This window comes from Lampetra planeri, chromosome 19 (assembly GCF_965212315.1).
Source record: "Lampetra planeri chromosome 19, kcLamPlan1.2.h2, whole genome shotgun sequence".
NCBI classification, from domain to species: Eukaryota; Metazoa; Chordata; class Hyperoartia; order Petromyzontiformes; family Petromyzontidae; genus Lampetra; species Lampetra planeri.
Genome location: NC_136125.1, coordinates 3,739,566 through 3,760,043, shown reverse-complemented (window position 1 = coordinate 3,760,043; position 20,478 = coordinate 3,739,566). Strand labels below are relative to the sequence as shown.

Below are 20,478 nucleotides of genomic sequence, written 5' to 3'. Positions count from 1 at the left end.
TATAAAAACACGCATTATTCATTCAGTTTATTAATTAAGAATAGAACTGGCCCAGGTGGCACGGAGTGCCTGACTCGCAATGGGAAGGACCGGAGTTCCAATCCTAGTCAGAAGTCAATAAAATAATTATTCTCCAAGACCACTGCATCGGAAGTCAGCGGCGGCAGCAGCTTCCTCTATGGACATTGTGCCAGCCAGATGAACGTTGAATTTCCAGCAGTGCGTCAAGGCCACCAATGAACAACATCACACTTTGGAGATGTTTAAAAAATATATATATAATAGGTTTAATATTTACATACAGAATATAATTGTTCAAATGTATACACGTGAACCCACGACGTAAGTTAAAGAGATAAACTGCAAAGTGAAGCTTCAGGCAATGTGAAAAAGAATTACAAAGAGAATGGACAGTATATTCCATTGTTTAAAGTCAAAGTCTTCCAGTGGTTATAAATGCCAAATTAAATATACTATTTTTAGTTCTCCACCACCTATCCGTTATACTGTACTGTACATGCATACATCTCCCCCAACCATGCTGCTCCTCAAACGTTAATAAATTCAGGCAATCGTCCATCAGCTCGTATAGATGCCCGCATCGCTCACCAACACAGTCAAGCCACCAAGACATCCGTCCACGCTTCCATTTCGCTCGCAGCCATTGACCAACGCTAAAGCGTTACGATGAACCTGGTCCGTCTCGCATCCATCTGCGGATTTTTTTTATACGCACAGGACAGCTCTCCATTACTCCAGACTCAGCTCAACGGCAACACCCTCCTTGCCCTGGCCACTGTGAATCGCAGCGGTGCCGTTAATCAGACCGCGCCGGAGCGTGCGAAGCGCACGGCGACCACAGCGAGAGGCAAAGACAGACGTATGAAGCGCAAAGTCGTTCGACGAGGCTGGGCCACGCTGATCGCTATAAATGTAATGGACAGCGGTGAGGAGTCACATTGTCAAGGCACATTGCAGAGACTCACAGCGAGAACACGTTGCCACCCTTAATGAAAAAAAATATGCAAAATTACTGTATTTTATTGCCGTTTATGATCTGGCCCAATGGCACAATGGTGAGGGAATGTGACTCGCAATCAGCAGCTTGCAAATGCAACTCCCCCATCATCCTTCTGGCATTGATAAAAATGCGTGCTAATTTTGGGAAAGTCAAGAGTGGTAGTTGAACAGTGACTGCTCCCACCATATAAATGTGGAATTTCCACCACTGGCTTGGGTGCATTTTTTGACTTGTACAGTATTTTATTTTTCAGTCCAGCAATGCTCTTTTAATATGCGGAGCATTGACATTCCGGGAGTGGTATCGTTCTGGCTCACAGATGGGGCCCACCCTTTTGCTGTGCGAGCTACAGGAATGTAGAAATTAATCTGACAAATCCCAAAGGAAAGTTTTTTTTTTACCGAGCTCCAGAACAAAAGTGGAATAATAAGATTAGAAAAAAAGACAACTCTGCCGTTGCCCTCAAGCTTTTAGGATTCTCATGGGTCCCAATTGATTATAGGGACTTTTCGGTTTTTCTTTTTCTGCTATTCTATCCCCCTGCTCCTGTGGATAAATGATCAATCGAGAGATCGCAGATCCGATCACCTGGCAAGGCAGTTGAGGCAATGGAGCAAGCTTCTTCAATACCCTGGCCTCTGTCCCACCCAGCAAAATGTTTTATGGGTACACCAGGCAGGTCGCTAGTGGTGGGGTAGAATGTGGGCACTCCCACTGCTTCCGAAACATCGAGCCAGCGTCGAAGATTACCTGCACAATTAGCACCTCTTTATCACCACTGTTCACTCCGGAAGCAATGTTTCCACAATGCATGCTATCCCATATCGCAAACATTAGCCAGGCATGGCAGTACAAGCCTTAAATCCAGCGCTTGGAGGCAATAGTTGGTGAATCATGTGGATTTCTGAAACTCACATGATCTGGCCAGAAGATGGCAGTACAACAGGTGGGTCCACGACCCCATCTTATTATCCCCTTATATGTGTAATAATTCTCCGGAGACGGATTCGGAATCGGTCTTCTTTATTTTCACTTCACGGTACACTTGTTCCCACACGCTCCGTTGCTGGCAGACAACGGAGAGCGGCAGACTCCCACAACTCCCACCGCGCACGTGGCACCCGGAGCCCCGTTCGCGCGTGGCTCTCACCCCGTTCAGTTCCCCGTCTCCCCCTCGATCATCCCTCTCCCCCCTCTTAATCCCTTCGTCACGTGGTCCCCCCAGCCAATCCTCCATGGGCCATCTCGACCGTTCTCGATGGTTCCCTGTCACTCCCGGGACCACGCCTCTTATCCGGATCCCCATTAGCTGGGGCCCCAATGGCTGGGCCAATCACCCCTGATGACATGCCGTGATCACGCCGGCCCCACGCTCCCTATCTCGACCCTTATTGGCTACAAGCAGGACCGGCAAGCCAATCCCCCACGTGAACCCACTATAGCTGTTATTACATATGCATGACTTTTCCACAGGTCCTCTGGTTTCCTCCTACATACAAAACTCCTTAAGAATGGAATTGACCATACATCACAATGCAGGCCTCTCATAAAAGTATCCAGCCTCATTGAGGAATTTTTGGATGACTCAAGATTACAAATTCATTTAAGTATACATACTACGCAATGACAAACAAACAAATAAACTCACACCATCGTGGGGATATGCTTATCTCCATTGGTGGCTCTAGGACCGTGAGTGAAAATTCCACATTCCTGCAACAGGGGCCAGTCCCTCCAGAATACAACAAGTCCTTCACTCCCGTACAGTGAGCGTCATGCTCGGATGTTGCATTTTTAGTATCCATACGTAATTAGTACGATTATTAACCCCAGAGTAATGACGACCTTAGTCATCTGCTGTCTGGAATTTGGATGAAGGAACCAAGCGACCTAACCACGGAGCCACCTCACCCCCAGTTCGGGTATTGTTGACTTCTCAACAATTCGTAGGCAATAAAAATTGCCTCTCTTCGTTTTGCATTGCCTCCGGTGACGTAAAAAAACTAATCAACTAAGCTGAAATTTGAAAAGCTTTCAGACTAATCATTGTATTAATCTTTCACTGCATAGAATTGTCCCCGACGAATAATAAAATAATTTCATACACAATCCAACCGGTGGCTCTGTTGTTGTTTTGTCAATGTGCAATACACGAAATTGAATGCAAAAAAAAACACATGACGAACAAAGGAACTGCGTTTTGTACACATTCGTGGTTCAGTATATAAACTGTGTCCTACCTTCATAAATCATCAAACAAATACAATGGGGGCTTAGAACCCGTTCATTCCTTTAGTCGATGCAATGTCACACTTACTAGGACAACCTTCAATTTGTTCCCACTTTTAACATGGCTCCCAACTTGCTATGAAATACAGGATTCTTGCTTGCTTATTTCATCAACAGTTCTCCAAACACTGCACTGTTCTTCCATACAATCGCACACATTAATATGTATGGTACTTGGAAGTAAAAACAACGGTCCAGAGTATGTTTTTTCTTTGCATTCTGACCACAAGTATTGTGGTTAATGCACACATGATTCCTTGTAAAAAGGTTTCAGTTTGGTGTTTTAACATCTTAACACCTGTTTTGTTGCCAGAAAAAAGGGGAAAACCTATTCTCATATTTGGGATGGGCAACAGTCCAAATTTGTGAAGAACCCAATTTGATTTTGTTGACACGCAACGTGGCTTTACTGAAACCTGGGCCTCAGATGACGTGCTTCGCCAGTACATGAGTTCTTCATCAGCAGTCATGATCTATCTAGTCCTGGATGAAGGCCTATGCAAGACACCACCATCTTGAGTGGTGCCACAATTCAATTATCCCTCTACCTAATAAGACTAAGAATTCTCAGTTTTATGAAGAGCCTTCTTGCACACAAGCTAATTCCAGGTTAACACGTAGGCTTTCGCAACCACACAACTCTGGCTGCCGCCTGGTGAGGCTGGTTGTAATTACCGTGGAGACATCGTACACGAATTGTACATTTTATGGGTTTACTATCCAATACACAGTGTGCTGAACTAATTGGCATGTTTTGTTGGCAAACCTTACTAACTCGCTTTGTCGGATGGTGGCAGGTTTAACAACATATATATTTACACGATATAACCCCAAAATACCTCTTATGGAAGCTAATCCGATCATCACTCCATCTCTGTAGTGGATGTCCTCTTGGGCTTATTCTCTTTGGTTGCGACTGTTCTTAGTGTTGACCACTGGCCACCATCCTTTCCAGCAGCATGTTCTACCCAAGGCCACTTACTTTTTTGAACGGTTACTATTATGATTCTAGCGTGTATGTGTTCGCTAATGCATCTTCCTCTTTGTTTCTCAGTGAAAATCCCAATAATGGTGATTGATATTCACTATTCTTTTCCAGAATCCGATTGATATTATGGATGTGTGCTCGATGGAGACACGTTTCATAACCCCGGCATACTCGTCGTCTTGGTTGCATTATTAATTGATGCGGACCAGTTGTTGGAGCAAAATTAGTGAGCCTATTTTACTAAATGTTTACACAGAAATTAAACACTTCAAGATTTGAATGATCCCTTGATCATTCTTTTATGCAAAAACGGTGATAAAACGGACTTGGAAGAACTATGCACCCATTTTCTTTTGATCGCGTTAATATAATTGGCCCCCAATGATCGTCGGGAACACTATCATGGAAAATTTGGCGGTTTAAATCCACCTTGATGAAATTGTTTATCTTGCTCTTCCACCACAAAAATATGATGCTTTACAAACCGCTGCAGTCATTGGTGACATTGACGTGTCATAACTGCCTGTAATCACAGTGACAGGTTCAGGCCGGCCTGTCGCAGTCTGTCCGTACCACGTCATCAGCGCAGATGTTGGACGCGTGCCGCCTTAAGTGCGTCGTGGGTTGACTTCTAGAACCTGTCAAAGGTGCAGCCAGGGGAAGGGTGGTGCACGTGGTCACATGATACCCCCCTAACCTCACCGCGAGCGTGCAGCCCATAGGCCTTCTCCAACGTGGCGTGCTATTGGATGGGGGGTCAGTAGGTCACGTTGCACCCTAATATAGACCGTGCCACACGGGTATACACAGAGCATCTGCATTTATTTTTTTGCATGCCTAACCCACAAACAGAAATATTTCATGCTAAGGCAGGATCCTCGTTCTGAAAACCACTAGCGTGCGTGTGTTTATGCATGAGTACTGTATAGTGCGGGGAGCGGTGGCATAGCGGTGAGCACGCTGCTCTATGAACTCGGCGATCCGGGTTCGATTCTCGCTCATGGCCAACACCAGCGACGATTAGCTGAACTGGTCCTGCGCCTCCCCTAGGTCGGCTAAGCCTCAAATGAGCATCTGGTGAGATGTGTAAACATCGCCACTAGGGGGACAAGGGTGGCTGAGCATGGTACTGGCCACCCAATCCCTCATGTACAGTGCCTGCCTTCATTAGGTATTCACTAGCAGCATTTGCCCTAACAGTCTGTGTAGGCTATACGGGGGAACTTAGTATTTGACAATTTGTGTTATAATTTATATTGAACTTCTTTCGTGCCGTACATAGCCAACCATGCTCATCGGAGGTTACCGTATAATAAGGAGTTGTGGAAATTCTAAAATGGCCATCCTGTGGACAGACTGCCTCCTACAATGGAATTGTTGTATTTCCACCGCTGGCTCAGGACCAACAGCATAGATGAGCATTGGCTTTTGCGCATTTAATCAAGGAGACACTGGCTTGACACAATTGTAAAAGTGATGACGGGCGCAGCCCGTACTCAAGGAGATTTATTAACGCATTACATCCAGCTCAGAGATTTCCTCCATCATCATCGCTATTTGAAAAAAAAAGCATTGGATGACTGCTTGACCCAATCTCATTAATGTTTTTAATATGTAATGCTCTGGGTTGGTAATGGTTGGCGGGCTTGTGGCATTTCAAATGTGATCATTCCCACCAGGACTTCACCTTGAATATGCCGTCTCAAATCCTAGGTCATGAGAGAGGGACTGGTGCATGAACGAAATTACTTTTCCAGAGAGAAGGCCCTGGGTTCACATTTTTCCCCAGTGCCCCTGCTCTTCCTTCTAAAGGTGTCCCATCCAGAAGTGATTATGCATTTTTTATGTAAAATCATTTCAAAAAGAGTCCGTGCCCCCACACCGAAGCTAGCACTAGGTAGCATCCATCTTTATTATATCTTTATTAGATGGATGCCACTAGGGTAGGGCACCGCGGTGGCGAGATGTTAACTAATTCTAGATTTGAAGCTTTCGTGACTGCAAGGATTCATATTCTTAGGGTTTTTCGGTAAAGTCACGTAGGTAAAAAATTTAAATTAAAATGAATAAAAGTAAATAAAATAAAAAATAAAATAAAAATCACGACGTTTCGGAGGCAACAGAAGCTTCGTCTTCAGGTGGAACCGTCACAGCATGCTTGCTGTATCAAGTAAATGAGAGATTCCAAGAGATACTACCCCGTATATATACTGATTGAGGGGGGAAGGGATGAGCCATGACAGGCCCCCTTTTTATTATTATGGTAAGGTTGGTGCGGCTTGAGACTACGGCTAGTCTACATAACAAAGGCCTGAGCCTTTGTTATGTAGACTGGCTGAGAGGGGGGGGGGGGTGCCAGAGTTGTTAAAGTGCAACTGCTGCTAATGAGACTGAGACTGAGCCTCTGCCATGTAGATGGTAAAAGCACAAAAACAGGTTAGGAAGAAACAGCCTCCTGCTATGTTGCTTGGTGGGTAAAACTTATACAAACACAGACATAATTTCAACCGTGAGTAATCATTTGAAAGATGTGATTAACCATGCAAAAAAGATTTAGCTATTCTTGAGTTACTGTACAGTTTACTGATAGACAGCCAGTTTTGTTTTACCATGTTTAGCTTCTTTTTTCACACGCTGGTTTCCTGCTATAAGATTTACCCACCAAGCAACATAGCAGGAGGCTGTTTCTTCCTGACCTGTTTTTGTGCTTTTACCATCTACATGGCAGAGGCTCGGTCTCATTAGCAGCAGTTGCACTTTAACAACTCTGGCATCCCGCCCCCCCTCTCAGCCAGTCTACATAACAAAGGCTCAGGCCTTTGTTATGTAGACTAGCCGTAGTCTCAAGCCGCACCAACCTTACCATAATAATAAAAAGGGGGCCTCTGTCCTGGCTCATCCCCCCCCCTCAACCAGTATATATACGGGGTAGTATCTCTTGGAATCTCTCATTTACTTGATACAGCAAGCATGCTGTGACGGTTCCACCTGAAGACGGAAGCTTGTGTTGCCTCCGAAACGTCGCGATTTTTATTTTATTTTACTTTTATTAATTTAAATTTAAATTTTTTACCTACATGACTTTACCGAAAAAACCTAAGAAGATGTTAACTACCTCGCCTGGTATGCAGGAGGTTGTGGGTTCGATCCCGACGTTGACACCTGTATATTTCGAGTTTCATGTTCTCCCCGCGGTTGCGTGGATTTTTCTATGAGTCCTCCGGTTTTTCCCTCCACATTTAGAATCAAGGTGCATTAAACATTTCCAGATGATAAGCCACTTCGTTGAGCTATCATTTGTGGCCAGGTAGCTTCTGAAAAAGAACTACATAGCTCAGTGGGCCTTACCTGGAAATATAAAAAAAATTGTTTAGATGGTAGTAGTAGTAAATATTCTGCAGTCTTATGATGGGGCCAAGTTTATCCAAAGGACCCTCACTGGTTATTTGTCATGAAGTGGCTCTTACTTCATCACTCAACGAAAAATTAACCTTCATCCTGGATACAAACTCTGCGAATGGGTTTTAATAAATCACACAGTAAGCTACGTTTTTGTAAATACCACTGGGCAGAAGTCACCGATCTCCATTTTACTGTAAACTGTAAAAATTAGAAACAATTATAATTTACAGCCCTTTGTCATTCCACTGCTGTATGAAGACCTCCGTGTAGGTTGTGGGGTTGCTTTAGACCATACTTCACCACGCAGATCATTGCAGGTTGATGAACGGTGGCCCAGGACCAGTTCAGATACCACTCGCCACTGATGTTAGCCATGGTCAGGAATCAAACTCATGCGTACAGGTTCATAGAAGCAATGTGCTAACTACCACGCCATCTATGTAAACTCCTCAATAATATATATTTTGGGTGAGATCGCATATATATAAATGTGTCGTTAAACCTGCCACCACCCAACACAGCCAATTATTAAGATTTGCCACTTAAACAGAACATGCCAATTCGTTGCTAGTGCAGCACAACTGGTGTGTTGGACATCAAATCCACAACATTGGCTCTCCAACACACTGGTGTGCTGTACTAGTAACGAACTGGTTTGTTCTGTTTACGTGACAAACCTTACTAGTTGTCTGTGTCGGTTGGTGGCGGGTTTAACGCAACATTTATATTTATGCGATCTAACCCAAAAGCTATATTATGGATGATTTTGATCGCGAAAGTCTCCATGTTGAACGATATAAACTCCTCTACAATATGGTTGTTTAAGTGAGTGATGAATGGACCCTTAATATACTGGAAACGGTGTATACCATGCACTGAGTATGCTATACAATATGTGCACATTGTACGTTGAAATATGGTCAACAAAACCTTGTAATATCTGTTCAGAAAATGTGGAGTCCCTCCAATGAAAGCTGCACCATTTAACTCACCACAGAGCTCACTCTTTTACCATTTATTACAATGACACCTAATCAGCCCCTCTGAAAGGGACATAAGACACCAGAGGCAGTTAAGTTCCATATCCCGAAGAATAACAATATAGGAGGGAGGACAGAACAACGATTTTCTGGCTCATCGTATTAATCTCCCAAACATTATCGTCGTGACATGAACAAAAAAATTATTCAAGCCTCTTCGAAAAGAATGGAGCTAAAAAACAAAACAAAAAAGCACTTATTTTGCAAAAAGGCGCACACCGACACGAATCCCACATACGTTGAATTGTCGTGAATGAGAAAAAGGGGACTTGTCGGAAAGAGACAAGCGACTTTTCAGTCGCACCATAATAACGCCCTCAAAGTGACATAGCACCACACCACCCTGGAGTCCCATCGCATCCACCATCCATCGTGACCCCGCGCAGAGTCACAACGTCGAGTGAACGTTAGCCTCCGAGGGCTCGGCATTATTGCGTAATGGAGGCCCCACTGTCGTCTAGCCACCAGCTGGGATTCGCGAGGATGATCGGCAGGATTTAACTTTTAAAAGCAGCTTTCAACTGCCACTTTGTCGTGGACAGTGTTTTGATTTTAGGTTTTTGCTTGCTTTACTATTCGCGTTATCTAAATCTACGGTTTACATTAATATTGTTATTCTGTATAGCATTTTCAGATGCTTGTAATATTTTAGAGAGCAAATACATTCCAATTTCTGTTACTTCTCAATTATCAAGTGCGCTTCTGCAGACGTCTGGAATGCTCTTCCTTCCGATATTAGGAAGCCACTGGAACAATGCAATTTTAACTCTAGATTGAAAACTAATTTCTTTAGAACTGTGTTTTGTTTGTTGTCCTTTCCCTGCGCCGCTGATTAGTACGGTTGGCTACGTATGCTGCGAAAGAAGCTCAACATACTTAGACATAACGGGAAGATTATCCAGGTTGTAGATTAACTGTGCTCGCCACAGAATGCGAGCTTTCCGCTGTTATTCAACAAAGAGGAGCACCACCCAAAACTCAAAAAGGATTCGGAACACCTGCACCTTTTTAATACAAGTTTCTATGTAGTATTGAATAAGCTAAATTCCACTATCTACATTAAATCTCAACATGTCTACAAGATAAGAATGTTTCATTGGAGGTTGAATTTTTTGGTCTGGGTATTAAATTATCCCCACGGTATGAACATCTCTGTAACTCCCAACTCTTTTCACGTCTGCTCACCCATCTCTTGTTGTGCACAGATTTAGATAAATGTGATTCTTATTTCAGGCTGGCAATTACAAAAAACTATTATTTTTATTCGCTCGTCTGTGTGCCATTATGAATACATAAAATAAAACATGCAAGTCAAAGAACAAACGGGCCTTATTTATTATCATTATTACTGCATTCCAATTGTTTACCCATGAAAGCCTCTTCCACGTTTTCTCAGTAGGGGGCGATGTTGCTGCAGTGTGCCATCCCAATTGAGTAATTTGCAGGCAATTATTCAGTTACACTGCGTGTTGGCGATCACGTACATTTACCGCGAAGATAGAGCAATGAGATCAGCTCGTTTGCAGTTGCTGGATGAAACGTTACATCACGGGACCATGTGGGGGTGGGGCGTGGGCGATGTGCGGAGGAGGCTTAGGGAAGCCTTCATTTAGCAGTGGATCGATCATGGCTGATGATTAACATTCTTGTCAGAGTTGCACGAGTCGATGTCGCGTCACGTCGCACGCCGTGCGGCCATCTCCTCGCCTGTGGGGGCACTTTCTCATCTACAATGGCCACCTCCCCCAAGCCAGTGATGGTACTTCCATATTGCTATGGCAGGAGGAGCATCCGCTTTTCCAGCATATCCCGCCATAAACATGCACGGAACTACGTTTGTATTTCCCTGAAGCGGTTGCAATCGAAGTATTGATTTGTTCGTGGCTCAGCCTTCTCTGAAGCGGTGTTGCAAAATGCCACTGCATCTGAAGCGTCTGTGAAGCTGATGAAAGCAGGAGCTGGTAAAGACCGTGAGGGTGCAACATTGATTCGAATAAAGACGCAGGCTTTGTGAAACGAAGCTTGAATTAGTTAAACACTTGGTTTGCGTTATTTAAAGAAAACACTGGGCCTTTCATAAAAATTCAACAAGGTGCACTAACAGTCGTGAGGGTGGAATGGTGGCTCTGTCGTTAGCATACTGCACTGCGAGCCCGATGACCTCAGTTGGATTCCATTCAACTACCACGGCAGGAGGTCAAACAGGTGACCTCCAGATCGCAAATCCAACGGCGCTAACCATTACACCACGGCAGCATTAGTGGATTGGGCTTCAGCATATACAGGCACATCGTAAGTTAAACTCGGAAGAGCGTGCGAAGTACCGTAGCTTGATTGAGGAAGGAAAATCGGCATGGGGCCTGTCATCACAGGGCCTGAGAGAGAGTGGCTGCTGCATTGCAGGGCGGCTCGACGTGCCCGTGCGGGTGTACGTATGCTAATCTTCTTTCGCATCATACGTAGCCAACCGTTGCTAACCAGAGGTGCGGTGCGACACAGCAGGCGGTGCGACGCGCGTGGCGCTACCTGCGATCATGTCGTCGGTGGAGGCGAGTCGGCGCAGCACCAGCTCGATGAGGCCCACCTCGGTGCACGCCTGCAGGTTGCGCACGCTCTTCCGGAGGATGGCGGTGAACATGCTCCAGATCTCGGCCTGGCACGTGGCATCGCAGTGCTCCAGCAGCTCCACCATGCAGCCCACGCCCTCCACGTCCTGGATGATGAAGTTGATCTCCAGGTCAAACTCTCCGCCGACGAGCTGTTGGCGCAGGGAACAAACGAGTGCGGGTGCCGCGTCAGCAAAAGTAAAAAAAAGACAATTGGGCAGCACTTGTTTCAGTTGAAGTCCCTGAACCCAGAGTAGAAATTCCACATTCCCATGGCAGGAAGCAGTCTCCTTCAAAAGACAACCACTGATCAAGAGGACATCACAGCCAGGGCCAACAATGCTGCTACATCTTGCAATCACTTCTGTAATTCTGCCAAATCCCACATGTGTCCAACGTTGGCACCCAACCTTCAAGATGTGTTCTGATGGTAACAGCAACATCTTCTGACTGTAGGCCGCCTCCTTGGTCACCAAACGCTTGGCACCAATGCCTGTCTTGGTAAGCTGTCCTCATCCAGCCTGTACGTGCGCTCCACCTCTTGCAACAACCCTCTATCGATTACACCGAGAGTGGTTTTCCACACTTTCTATTCTGAACTGCAAAGTTGCTCATCCCATCCTGCTATGAAACTCCTGGCATCCTCTGCATGTACACCTCCGATTAACACGGTTGGCTATGTACAGTGGCGAGAGAAGGTCAACATATGTGCAGTACCTGCATTCAAACAACAGCAGTTTCTTAACAGTTGCTTGCATCACTGGCCCAAAGGCCAACGGGGAACCGCATTTTAACAGAGCTACCATTCAATCGAAGTCTAGACTCCCAATTTAATAATGCAAACACAAGAGTAGATTTATTTTAATAAGATTTCTGGATATTTCACACATGGGAGTAGGCACCGTATGTGAGAGTAAAATATATTGCAGAACTAGGGACGATCGCATTGTCCAGCTGAGGGGCTTTGTGGCTGGAGTGCTCAACGATCAAATCGGAAGGTTGCGGAGTTCAGATCCCATTCATGGTCACCTCAGCCTATTGGTCACAAACGTACTCATTTGAGAAAGGTCAACAGTGACTGTCCTATTGCTTCCATATGAATCTTTGATTTTACCAAGGTCTGCAGGCCGCCAATAGAAATTCAGTGTTCAGCTCTGCAATTGCTTGTTTGCACCACTGCTGGTAGAGGGGCCTCTGCTAAAAGGGAGCTATGTAGAGCCTCTTTAGATGGATTTTGACATACTAGTCCATGGTATTAAATGTTTCTTAATTTCCCATTTGAACAGTGAGACACTCTGCCTTGCTTCTCGGCAGTTGGACCGATGCATCTCTCCCGCTACAATGGCACAGGCAGGTTGGCATTGTCAAATATTAAGCAGGCCAGAGTCAATGTTATTATTAAGCGAGCACAAACTGTGATGATCACCCAATTCCCCCAACGCCTAGCGAACCGCTGTAATGAGCCCCAACTAAACGTGGTGTTTTTCCCGGGACGGTAATTGTATGCCACACGAAGGCACACTGGCACCAGCCAGCACATTAATATGGCAGCAATCAAAAGGAGGGGTGGTGGGGGGTGTTGGCCGTTTACTAGTTTTGACAAATGATTCAACTCCATCAGAGGCAAATGGTCAAAAAGCAGAGAGTCCTCCTTCTCAAAGAAACAGAGTGGGGCAGAGCTCATCTTCATTGGCAGCCCTGAGCAAGTGGAAAGAATACTCGCATCACCTTCAAAGGGAACTATGTTCTCAACCTCAGCAGGGATGATGAGCCAATCAATGTGCAAACTTCAGAATAATATAACCGCAGTGCCACCTGGCAATATTCGTGAGAGAAGTTCACCAATTGTTAGTTAAGGTTGCACAGTATGTTTAACAATCATAAGTGCACAATAATGAATAGTAATTTACCTCTCTTTCTCAATCCATTGCTGGATAAAGGCCGCATCCACAGTGTTGGCCATGGGAGCTGTTTGACCATACTTCACCATTCATTGTCAATGTGGGTTGGTGAAGGTTGGTGAGGACGGTGGTGGGCTGGACTGGCTCAGATTTTACTTCCCACTGATGTTAGCTGTGGCCTGGAATTCGCGAGTTTGAATACAACAGCCTTGAAACACCAACCAGGTGGGTAACGAGACCTGGAAATCACTGTGCCCTGGGATTCACTTTCACCCCTATGGGACACGGTGCAAGGCAGTAGGATAAAACCGGATGCCATGCTTGTTCATGGTAATGCTCATCAATTTAAGGTAATGGGATGCTTATTCTAATCCGATGTTAAATGCAGGGCTGTTAATGTAATGCGTACTTTGCAGAGGGAAGGAAAAAAAATACCTATTACGGACAAAAACATTTAATTTTCCCATGTTTTTTTGGGACATTACCATTAGGAAAAAGCCTTTGACTTATCACTGCGGTTTGGTGGCCCTGACAGATTTGACAGACATAGCAACGGTTGCTAGGCAGCATCGCAGTCAGGAGTAGCTTATCGAGAGGCCAATTACCAGTGCGCTTATAAGGCTGATCATTCATGCCGTTAACACCCTGTCATGGCTGTTCACCGGCAAGATGTTCATCGGCTCCTCTAAATCAAATTATATGGTGGATGGGCATGTGGATAGATAGTCCAGATGGATATACAGTAATGTAATGCACATCGAATCCCAAGTGCACAAATAATTCAGATGTTGGGATATATAAACAGACAATAATACATACATATATATAGCACCACACACCCAGAGGAATCGACACGTGCAGAACAAGATCCTGAGACACACGTGCGTATACTACGGTATATAATAAACACGTCAAATTGCCTCACCGCTTAAACAAATATTGAGTGGTACCCACGATGCAGTTGTGACCCTGAGCATTGGTGGAAGCTCCACGTTATTATGGCGGGGGTCAGTTTCTCCGGAGGACAGCTACCGTTTGCTTTCAACAAAGCAGTGGGTACTCATTTAAATGACCGTGAACCAATCATGGAGTGAGTCAAATATTGACTCGACATTCTAATCAGCACAATACAATTGTCAGTTGATGTCCTGAAGCACTGCATTGCCTGGCTATATACGCACAGATCAATGCATTTTTTTTATAAATACGGCAATAGTCTCAAAATATCAATGCAGAATATGCACAACAAACATATATTTACGAGTTCATGAAGCTTGTCTTCGCAAGGCAAAAGTTTTCAATACATTTAATAATTAACCTGACATGATTTTTTACAATTTAATCTACGTTTAGACACGAAGAACTACACAAAAACATTTGTATTTTTCCACACAAAAAAATTAAAATTGTTGACTTCATTGAACTTGTTATATTTAAAGACGTACCCCATCAAAAACCGCTCAATTTAAATATTCGGTTCTTTTGAATTTGAAAGAACAAAAATAATGAACTTAATACTCTGAGGGGAAGCTCCTATCTTTTACCGTTTTCTAATTATTCAGATTTGAACATCATAAAATCAGTTTTTTTTCCATTCAAAACCGCTTTAATCTGAAACATTTCAAAAACAATGAAAGATATAACAATGGTTTGTACTTTAATGTCATTTGCTATTTACGCTCTATCAAACTCATTCTTATATTTTTAACGGTTTCTGAATGACACCACGCTCAAACATATTTATGGGCACTTAAAATCGATATTTGGGGGCTTTAAAATGAAAATTCTCGGATTTTTTTTATTTTTACTGTTGTTTGTGTCCTAAAAGCTACCTATGTACCAAATTTCAGCTTTCTATCTTGTACCCCAGAGGTTTTTGAGACATACATACATACAGATTAAGGTATTGATTTATATAGATATACAAATCTCTCAATACAAAATTAGGTGTTTCGGAGGTCAAAGTGCTGAGTTGGCACTGCTGTGAACCTGTGTTCAAATCCAGGCAGCTGCATGTGATTAGGCCAGGTCTCAAGCGTAATTAATGTATGGTCTCAACCCAATCTCCAACAACAGAATGGAACGTCATAATAAACCTGGTTTGCACTTGGTATGGCGACAATTCCAGCTGTGACAATGAATAATAATAATGGTTTGAATCTCATGAGACAATCGATCTCACAGCAGAGTTTGTTGGAAACTGCGACACGTGCTGTGTAAAATATAAAAAGTCTTAAGAAAAATCGTCTTCCCTGGGCAGTTTTCTGACATGCGAGGTGATCCTATCGGTGAGATTTCGGAATAGATTCTCCGTCTTGAGACATGACACCGCACAACTATAATACATTGGCGGCTGGGAGGGGGGGGAACCCTCAATACATATCGAACAGTTAGATATTCAGCATAAGGGAATATTTGTTTTGACACGCAACACATTAATCCGTGCTCCTTCGAATCATTATGAAATTGCGTGACCTTTAGGCGACGCTTAACTTTTGCAATCGCGGGACTGCCAACACCCTCGCTGCGTCTCCGAGTGGTGACCTTTCCACCCAGCACAGAGGGGTCCCAGTGTCTCGTCCCGAAACCCGGGAGAGAGAGAGCCAGCCTTTGATCGATTGGGCGAAGGGCTTTTACCTCCCGAGTCTACTGTGCTGCCCGAACAAGGCTGGTCTTTGTGTGTGTGTGCCCGCTGACAGCCGACCCCGTTGAGATTCGTAAATGGGTCCAGCAACCCCAAGTGACAGGAAAGAGGCTCAGTGTCGCATTATAGCGTGGCTCTTTTGCACCCCCCTGCTTCGAGGTAACGGCGTGCCAGCGCTGGTCGTGCCATCTAGTGACAGACACTCACACCGCGGCTTAACGGGGGCTCTGCCACGCAGGCGAGAAAAAGGCGGGGGCTGCACAGGTTGGGTCAGGGGCACATTTCACGCCAGTGGGGAAAAAAAAAAAGAAATCGCACGGAGAAAGCTTTCGAACGCAGCCACTTCCCTGGAAAACATTTGAAAGCTTCTCGAGCTGGCATGGATGTCACGATGACACCGTGGGGTATAATGTCCCAACTAACAGTTGAAGCGACCCGCACAGTGGAGCTGTTCTTTGTGCGGACTCAAGAGCATCATAACTGCAAACTTCAGGCAGTTAAAAAGTGAAGCACTTTGAACGGTCCAGCTAGCCCTCGTAACCTCTGCTGAACACTTACCTAATGCCTGATAATTCCCAGCGTTCAACACGGAACAAGGCATGGCTAGCTGACAGGTGTAATACCATAGATTTTCCTCGCCGTTTTAGTGTGTCCGACCCATTCATACAACTCCACCGCCAGTGTAACAGCCTACGCTGCCACGAGGGCAAGCCGGAGAGGGTGATTTGTCAGTGCTGAGTTCATTGGGCTGGTGCTCATCTCCTGTTCATGGCTCCGAGCCAGTGGTGGGAATTCCACATTGCTATGGTGTGGACAAGGTTATCCCGCTCCATCACTCCTTGTTGGCTGAGTGGAAGGTCATGATTGGATAAATGCTACATTTAAGCTGCCTTTACAAATGAAGGTAACTATTTTTTCATGCAAGTAAACTCGAGATCTTCTGGATCTCAACAGCAGAGCCAGGCCTGTTGAGTACCAGTGTTATTGGCAAGAGCACTCCACCTAACTTTGCTCGCTTAAACCAATTCTGCTGAACAATCTTGGTTTGCAAAGCCCATAGCTCGATGAACTAAAAAAACATGTTTTGGAGACAGAACAAAGTTCTGCTCATACATGATTTTAGAAGTTGTTTTGCTTTTAAAAACAAAAATAAAACTAAATTGCTCCTCTCGTCACATTGTGCCTTAAACAAAAGTTCTCGACATGAAAGTGCAATTGCATCACTTTGGATTTCCATTGAGAGATCGACATCAGTCCAAATGTTCTTCCGTGAGAAGTCAGTCAAGAGAGCTGGCTCAGTGGCAATGTTGATCAGAGGGCACGACTCACATTAAGAAGGCTGCGGGTTTAAATTTCAGTCTCCGGTTAAATTTACACTGTCATTCACATGGGGCCTACACATTTAGTAGCACTCTGTGTTTATAGGTTGATCATTAATGGGTTCTCACGCTGACCCTCCCCCCCCTCCAAGGATATGTGGAAATTCCCACCGCACGCTTTGCAAAAGCAACTGGAATGTTTATTTTCACGTGGACACATTTGACTTGGGTGCAAAGGTACTTCCAATCATTGTTAAGATGCTTGTCAGATGTTGAGTGCTAGATTACCACTGCTGATACCTTTATGAACGTAAAACAAATTGTAAAGCATCTGTTATGATGGTGAAAATGATACATGTGACTGTGTGCTTAATGTGCATAAATGCTTTTAATATGTTTCTCCACAGCAATAAACATCTTAAGCTTTCAATGATGTCGTTTTAAAAATACAGATGGTCAAAGATTTATTTTTTCCTTCCCCCCCACCTCCAAACACTTCTGCCAGAAAAGCTGCATGTCATCAATAATTCCTGTTAACTCTCCCCTTTGTCATAGTGATCAGGCAAGGTCACTCAAGTTAGATGTTACATTGAACCACAATGAGTGGTTAGTTGCTTCGTTGTATATCGGGGCCCTACATTTTTTACATCACGCATCTATCATCTTCATTTCGCTCGGCCAGATTTGTGGGGCATTAGCTGGCATACGTGTTACGATAGGTATTACACTCAGCATATACGTCTCTTTTTTTGCTATCAACAGATAATATAATTGCAATTGCTAGTCAAGTAATTATATAATTGAATGTTCATCCTAAACTAAACTGAAATTTTAAAAATTTTACCAGGTAAGGCCCACTGAGCTATATAGCTCTTTTTCAGAAGCGACCTGGCCACAAATGACATCTCAACGAAGTGGCTTATCACGTGAAAATTTGATGCAGCCAAATTCTCTAAACGTATCTTTCCAAATGTGGAGGGAAAAACTGGAGGACCCGGAGAGCAGGGAAACACCGGAGGACCCAGATAAAAATCCACATGACCGCGTAAAGAACATGCAAACTCCAAATATACAGGCGTCAGGGTCAACCTCGCATGTACACCAGGCGAGGTAGTAAACAAAGATGTCATACAAGGGGAGACGAGCTGACTTCAGTGGCTAATTCTATATCAGGCACTAAGCTGGCACCAATGAGGGCCTGGGTTCCAAAGCGGGTCACCGTTCTTGATTATAATGGCTTCTCCACAGGAGGTAATTCTGTCGTACAAGAAGGCCTCTGGCCGGCGCTGTGGATGAGTCCCAATTTCGCAATAGAAGTTTTATTCCACCATCCCCCAATGGTTGATCAAAAAAAAGTAACCATTTGTGGGAACTCAGCAGTGGATGTCCTGTAGACGTATCCCTGTCATAGGAGTGTGGAATTCCCCATCGCCATCCAATGCTCTGCTTTGAGTGTTGGAATACTTTGACTTCATGGCATCAACTGTAACAAATGTGTGCAATATTTTCAAGACCACCTTCAACCATTCCAGCTGAGTATTAATCATTGAATTATTTTTTTATTTTTAGAATAAGCAGACGTTTCTGTATTGTTATATGCGTATATGTGCTTCTCAATAAACCTACATTTTCCATGCCAGTTGATGAGGGTCAACAAGTGTCTGTATACAGCACATTCAGAGTGTAGCATGTACAGTAAAACCTTGGATTGCGAGTAACTTGGTCTGCGAGTGTTTTGCAAGACGAGCAAATTTTTTAAATAAATATGAATTTGATAAACGAGCGAGGCCTTGCAATACGAGCAGTACGTATACGCTTTGTCTGCCGAGCATCACGTGATCACAACTGATATACGAGTGCTTTGGATTACAAACACGTTTCCGGAACGAATTATGCTAGCAATCCAAGGTTTTACTGTATGTATGTTGAACTTCATTCGCACCATACGTAGCCAACCGTGCTAATCGGAGACAGCATACAGATATTCTGTCTCTGCATGTGCTTTCGAGATATCCTGTCAACATGCAATTACCAGCATGTTGTAGGACAAAAGCTTTGGCTCATTTCGTGATGAAGTCCCGTATAGCACCCCCTCTCAAAAGCCATGTGGTTTTGATTTGTCAAACTGAATCTTGTTACAGTAATATAAAACAAAATCACACCGATTAATTTAAACACAGAGTTTATATTACCACAATGATTTGTTTGAAATTTGTTTAAAGCGATTCACTTATTAAAAGTCCCCATGGGGAAGAAGCTCTAACTCTGCTGGCAGACCAGGGCCTGTAGTGGAAATTCCACATTCTTATGGTCAGGTCCACCTCTCAATATAAAATTACTCGATGGTATCATCTTCCCGGTGAGAGCAGTGCTCATGTTATGGAGCCCAGAGACGGTGATACGACAATGACTTGACAACATTCTATAAAGTGTGTCAATTCACACATTGTTACAATGTACTGTACTGTAAATACTTTGACTTAGCTTAATCCAAAAAAGCTGTGTGCCATGTACAAATATACACATCCTAAGTGGCACTATTTCAAGGATGCCAAGTTGTGCTTACACTGGCACACGGCACGCACACTGGCTCAACTCCCAATCCCTTTCCAAACTCAAGAGTATCGTTCACAGTCTAAGCGGTTATTCAAAAGACTATACTGAAATCCATTTTCGATAAGCTTTTCAAATAAGTTAAATCCTACTGTCAAGTTCTAACTTTTTGATCCATCTCGAATAGGCATAATTATTCGTGTTAAAGATATGTCAGACTTTTACACTATGAGATCTCTTTTACCAGTGGCAAAATATAATGGTAGGTTTTTACCCTTTTAACTGGTACAAAACTGACACCTTTATTCAAGGCATCATGTTTGCAATGACCACAACACAAGTAGTTGTACGCCTTCTGGTGTCATCTGGCCCTACACCAATGCGGACTAGGCTCTAAAGAAAGCCGTCTCGGGTGTGGGCCAATCAACTTCAAGGACAGTGCATATTATTATCCTTATCAGAGTTGCTTCTTTTTGTTTGCTTTATTGACTACTTGTGTTGTGGTCATTGCAAACATGATGCCTTGAATAAAGGTGTCAGTTTTGTACCAGTTAAAAGGGTAAAAACCTACCATTATATTTTGCCACTGGTAAAAGAGATCTCATAGTGTAAATGTTTACCCCGAACTCTCAATACTCTGATATTGCACTGTTTTTGAGTTGTACGCCTTCTGGTGTCATCTGGCCCTACACCAATGCGGACTAGGCTCTAAAGA

The 20,478-nt window shown here is 43.9% G+C and overlaps 1 protein-coding gene across 1 annotated transcript in view; it reads right to left on the bottom strand.

Annotated features, from left to right (window-relative positions):
* The window catches only part of LOC144723968 (neurobeachin-like), a 518,054-nt gene that overhangs the window by 383,305 nt on the left and 114,271 nt on the right, over window positions 1-20,478 (bottom strand). Inside the window, exon 2 of the mRNA XM_078602770.1 lies at window positions 11,267-11,498. Coding sequence (XP_078458896.1) covers window positions 11,267-11,498 — 232 coding nt within the window. The remainder of the gene's footprint in view (window positions 1-11,266; window positions 11,499-20,478) is intronic.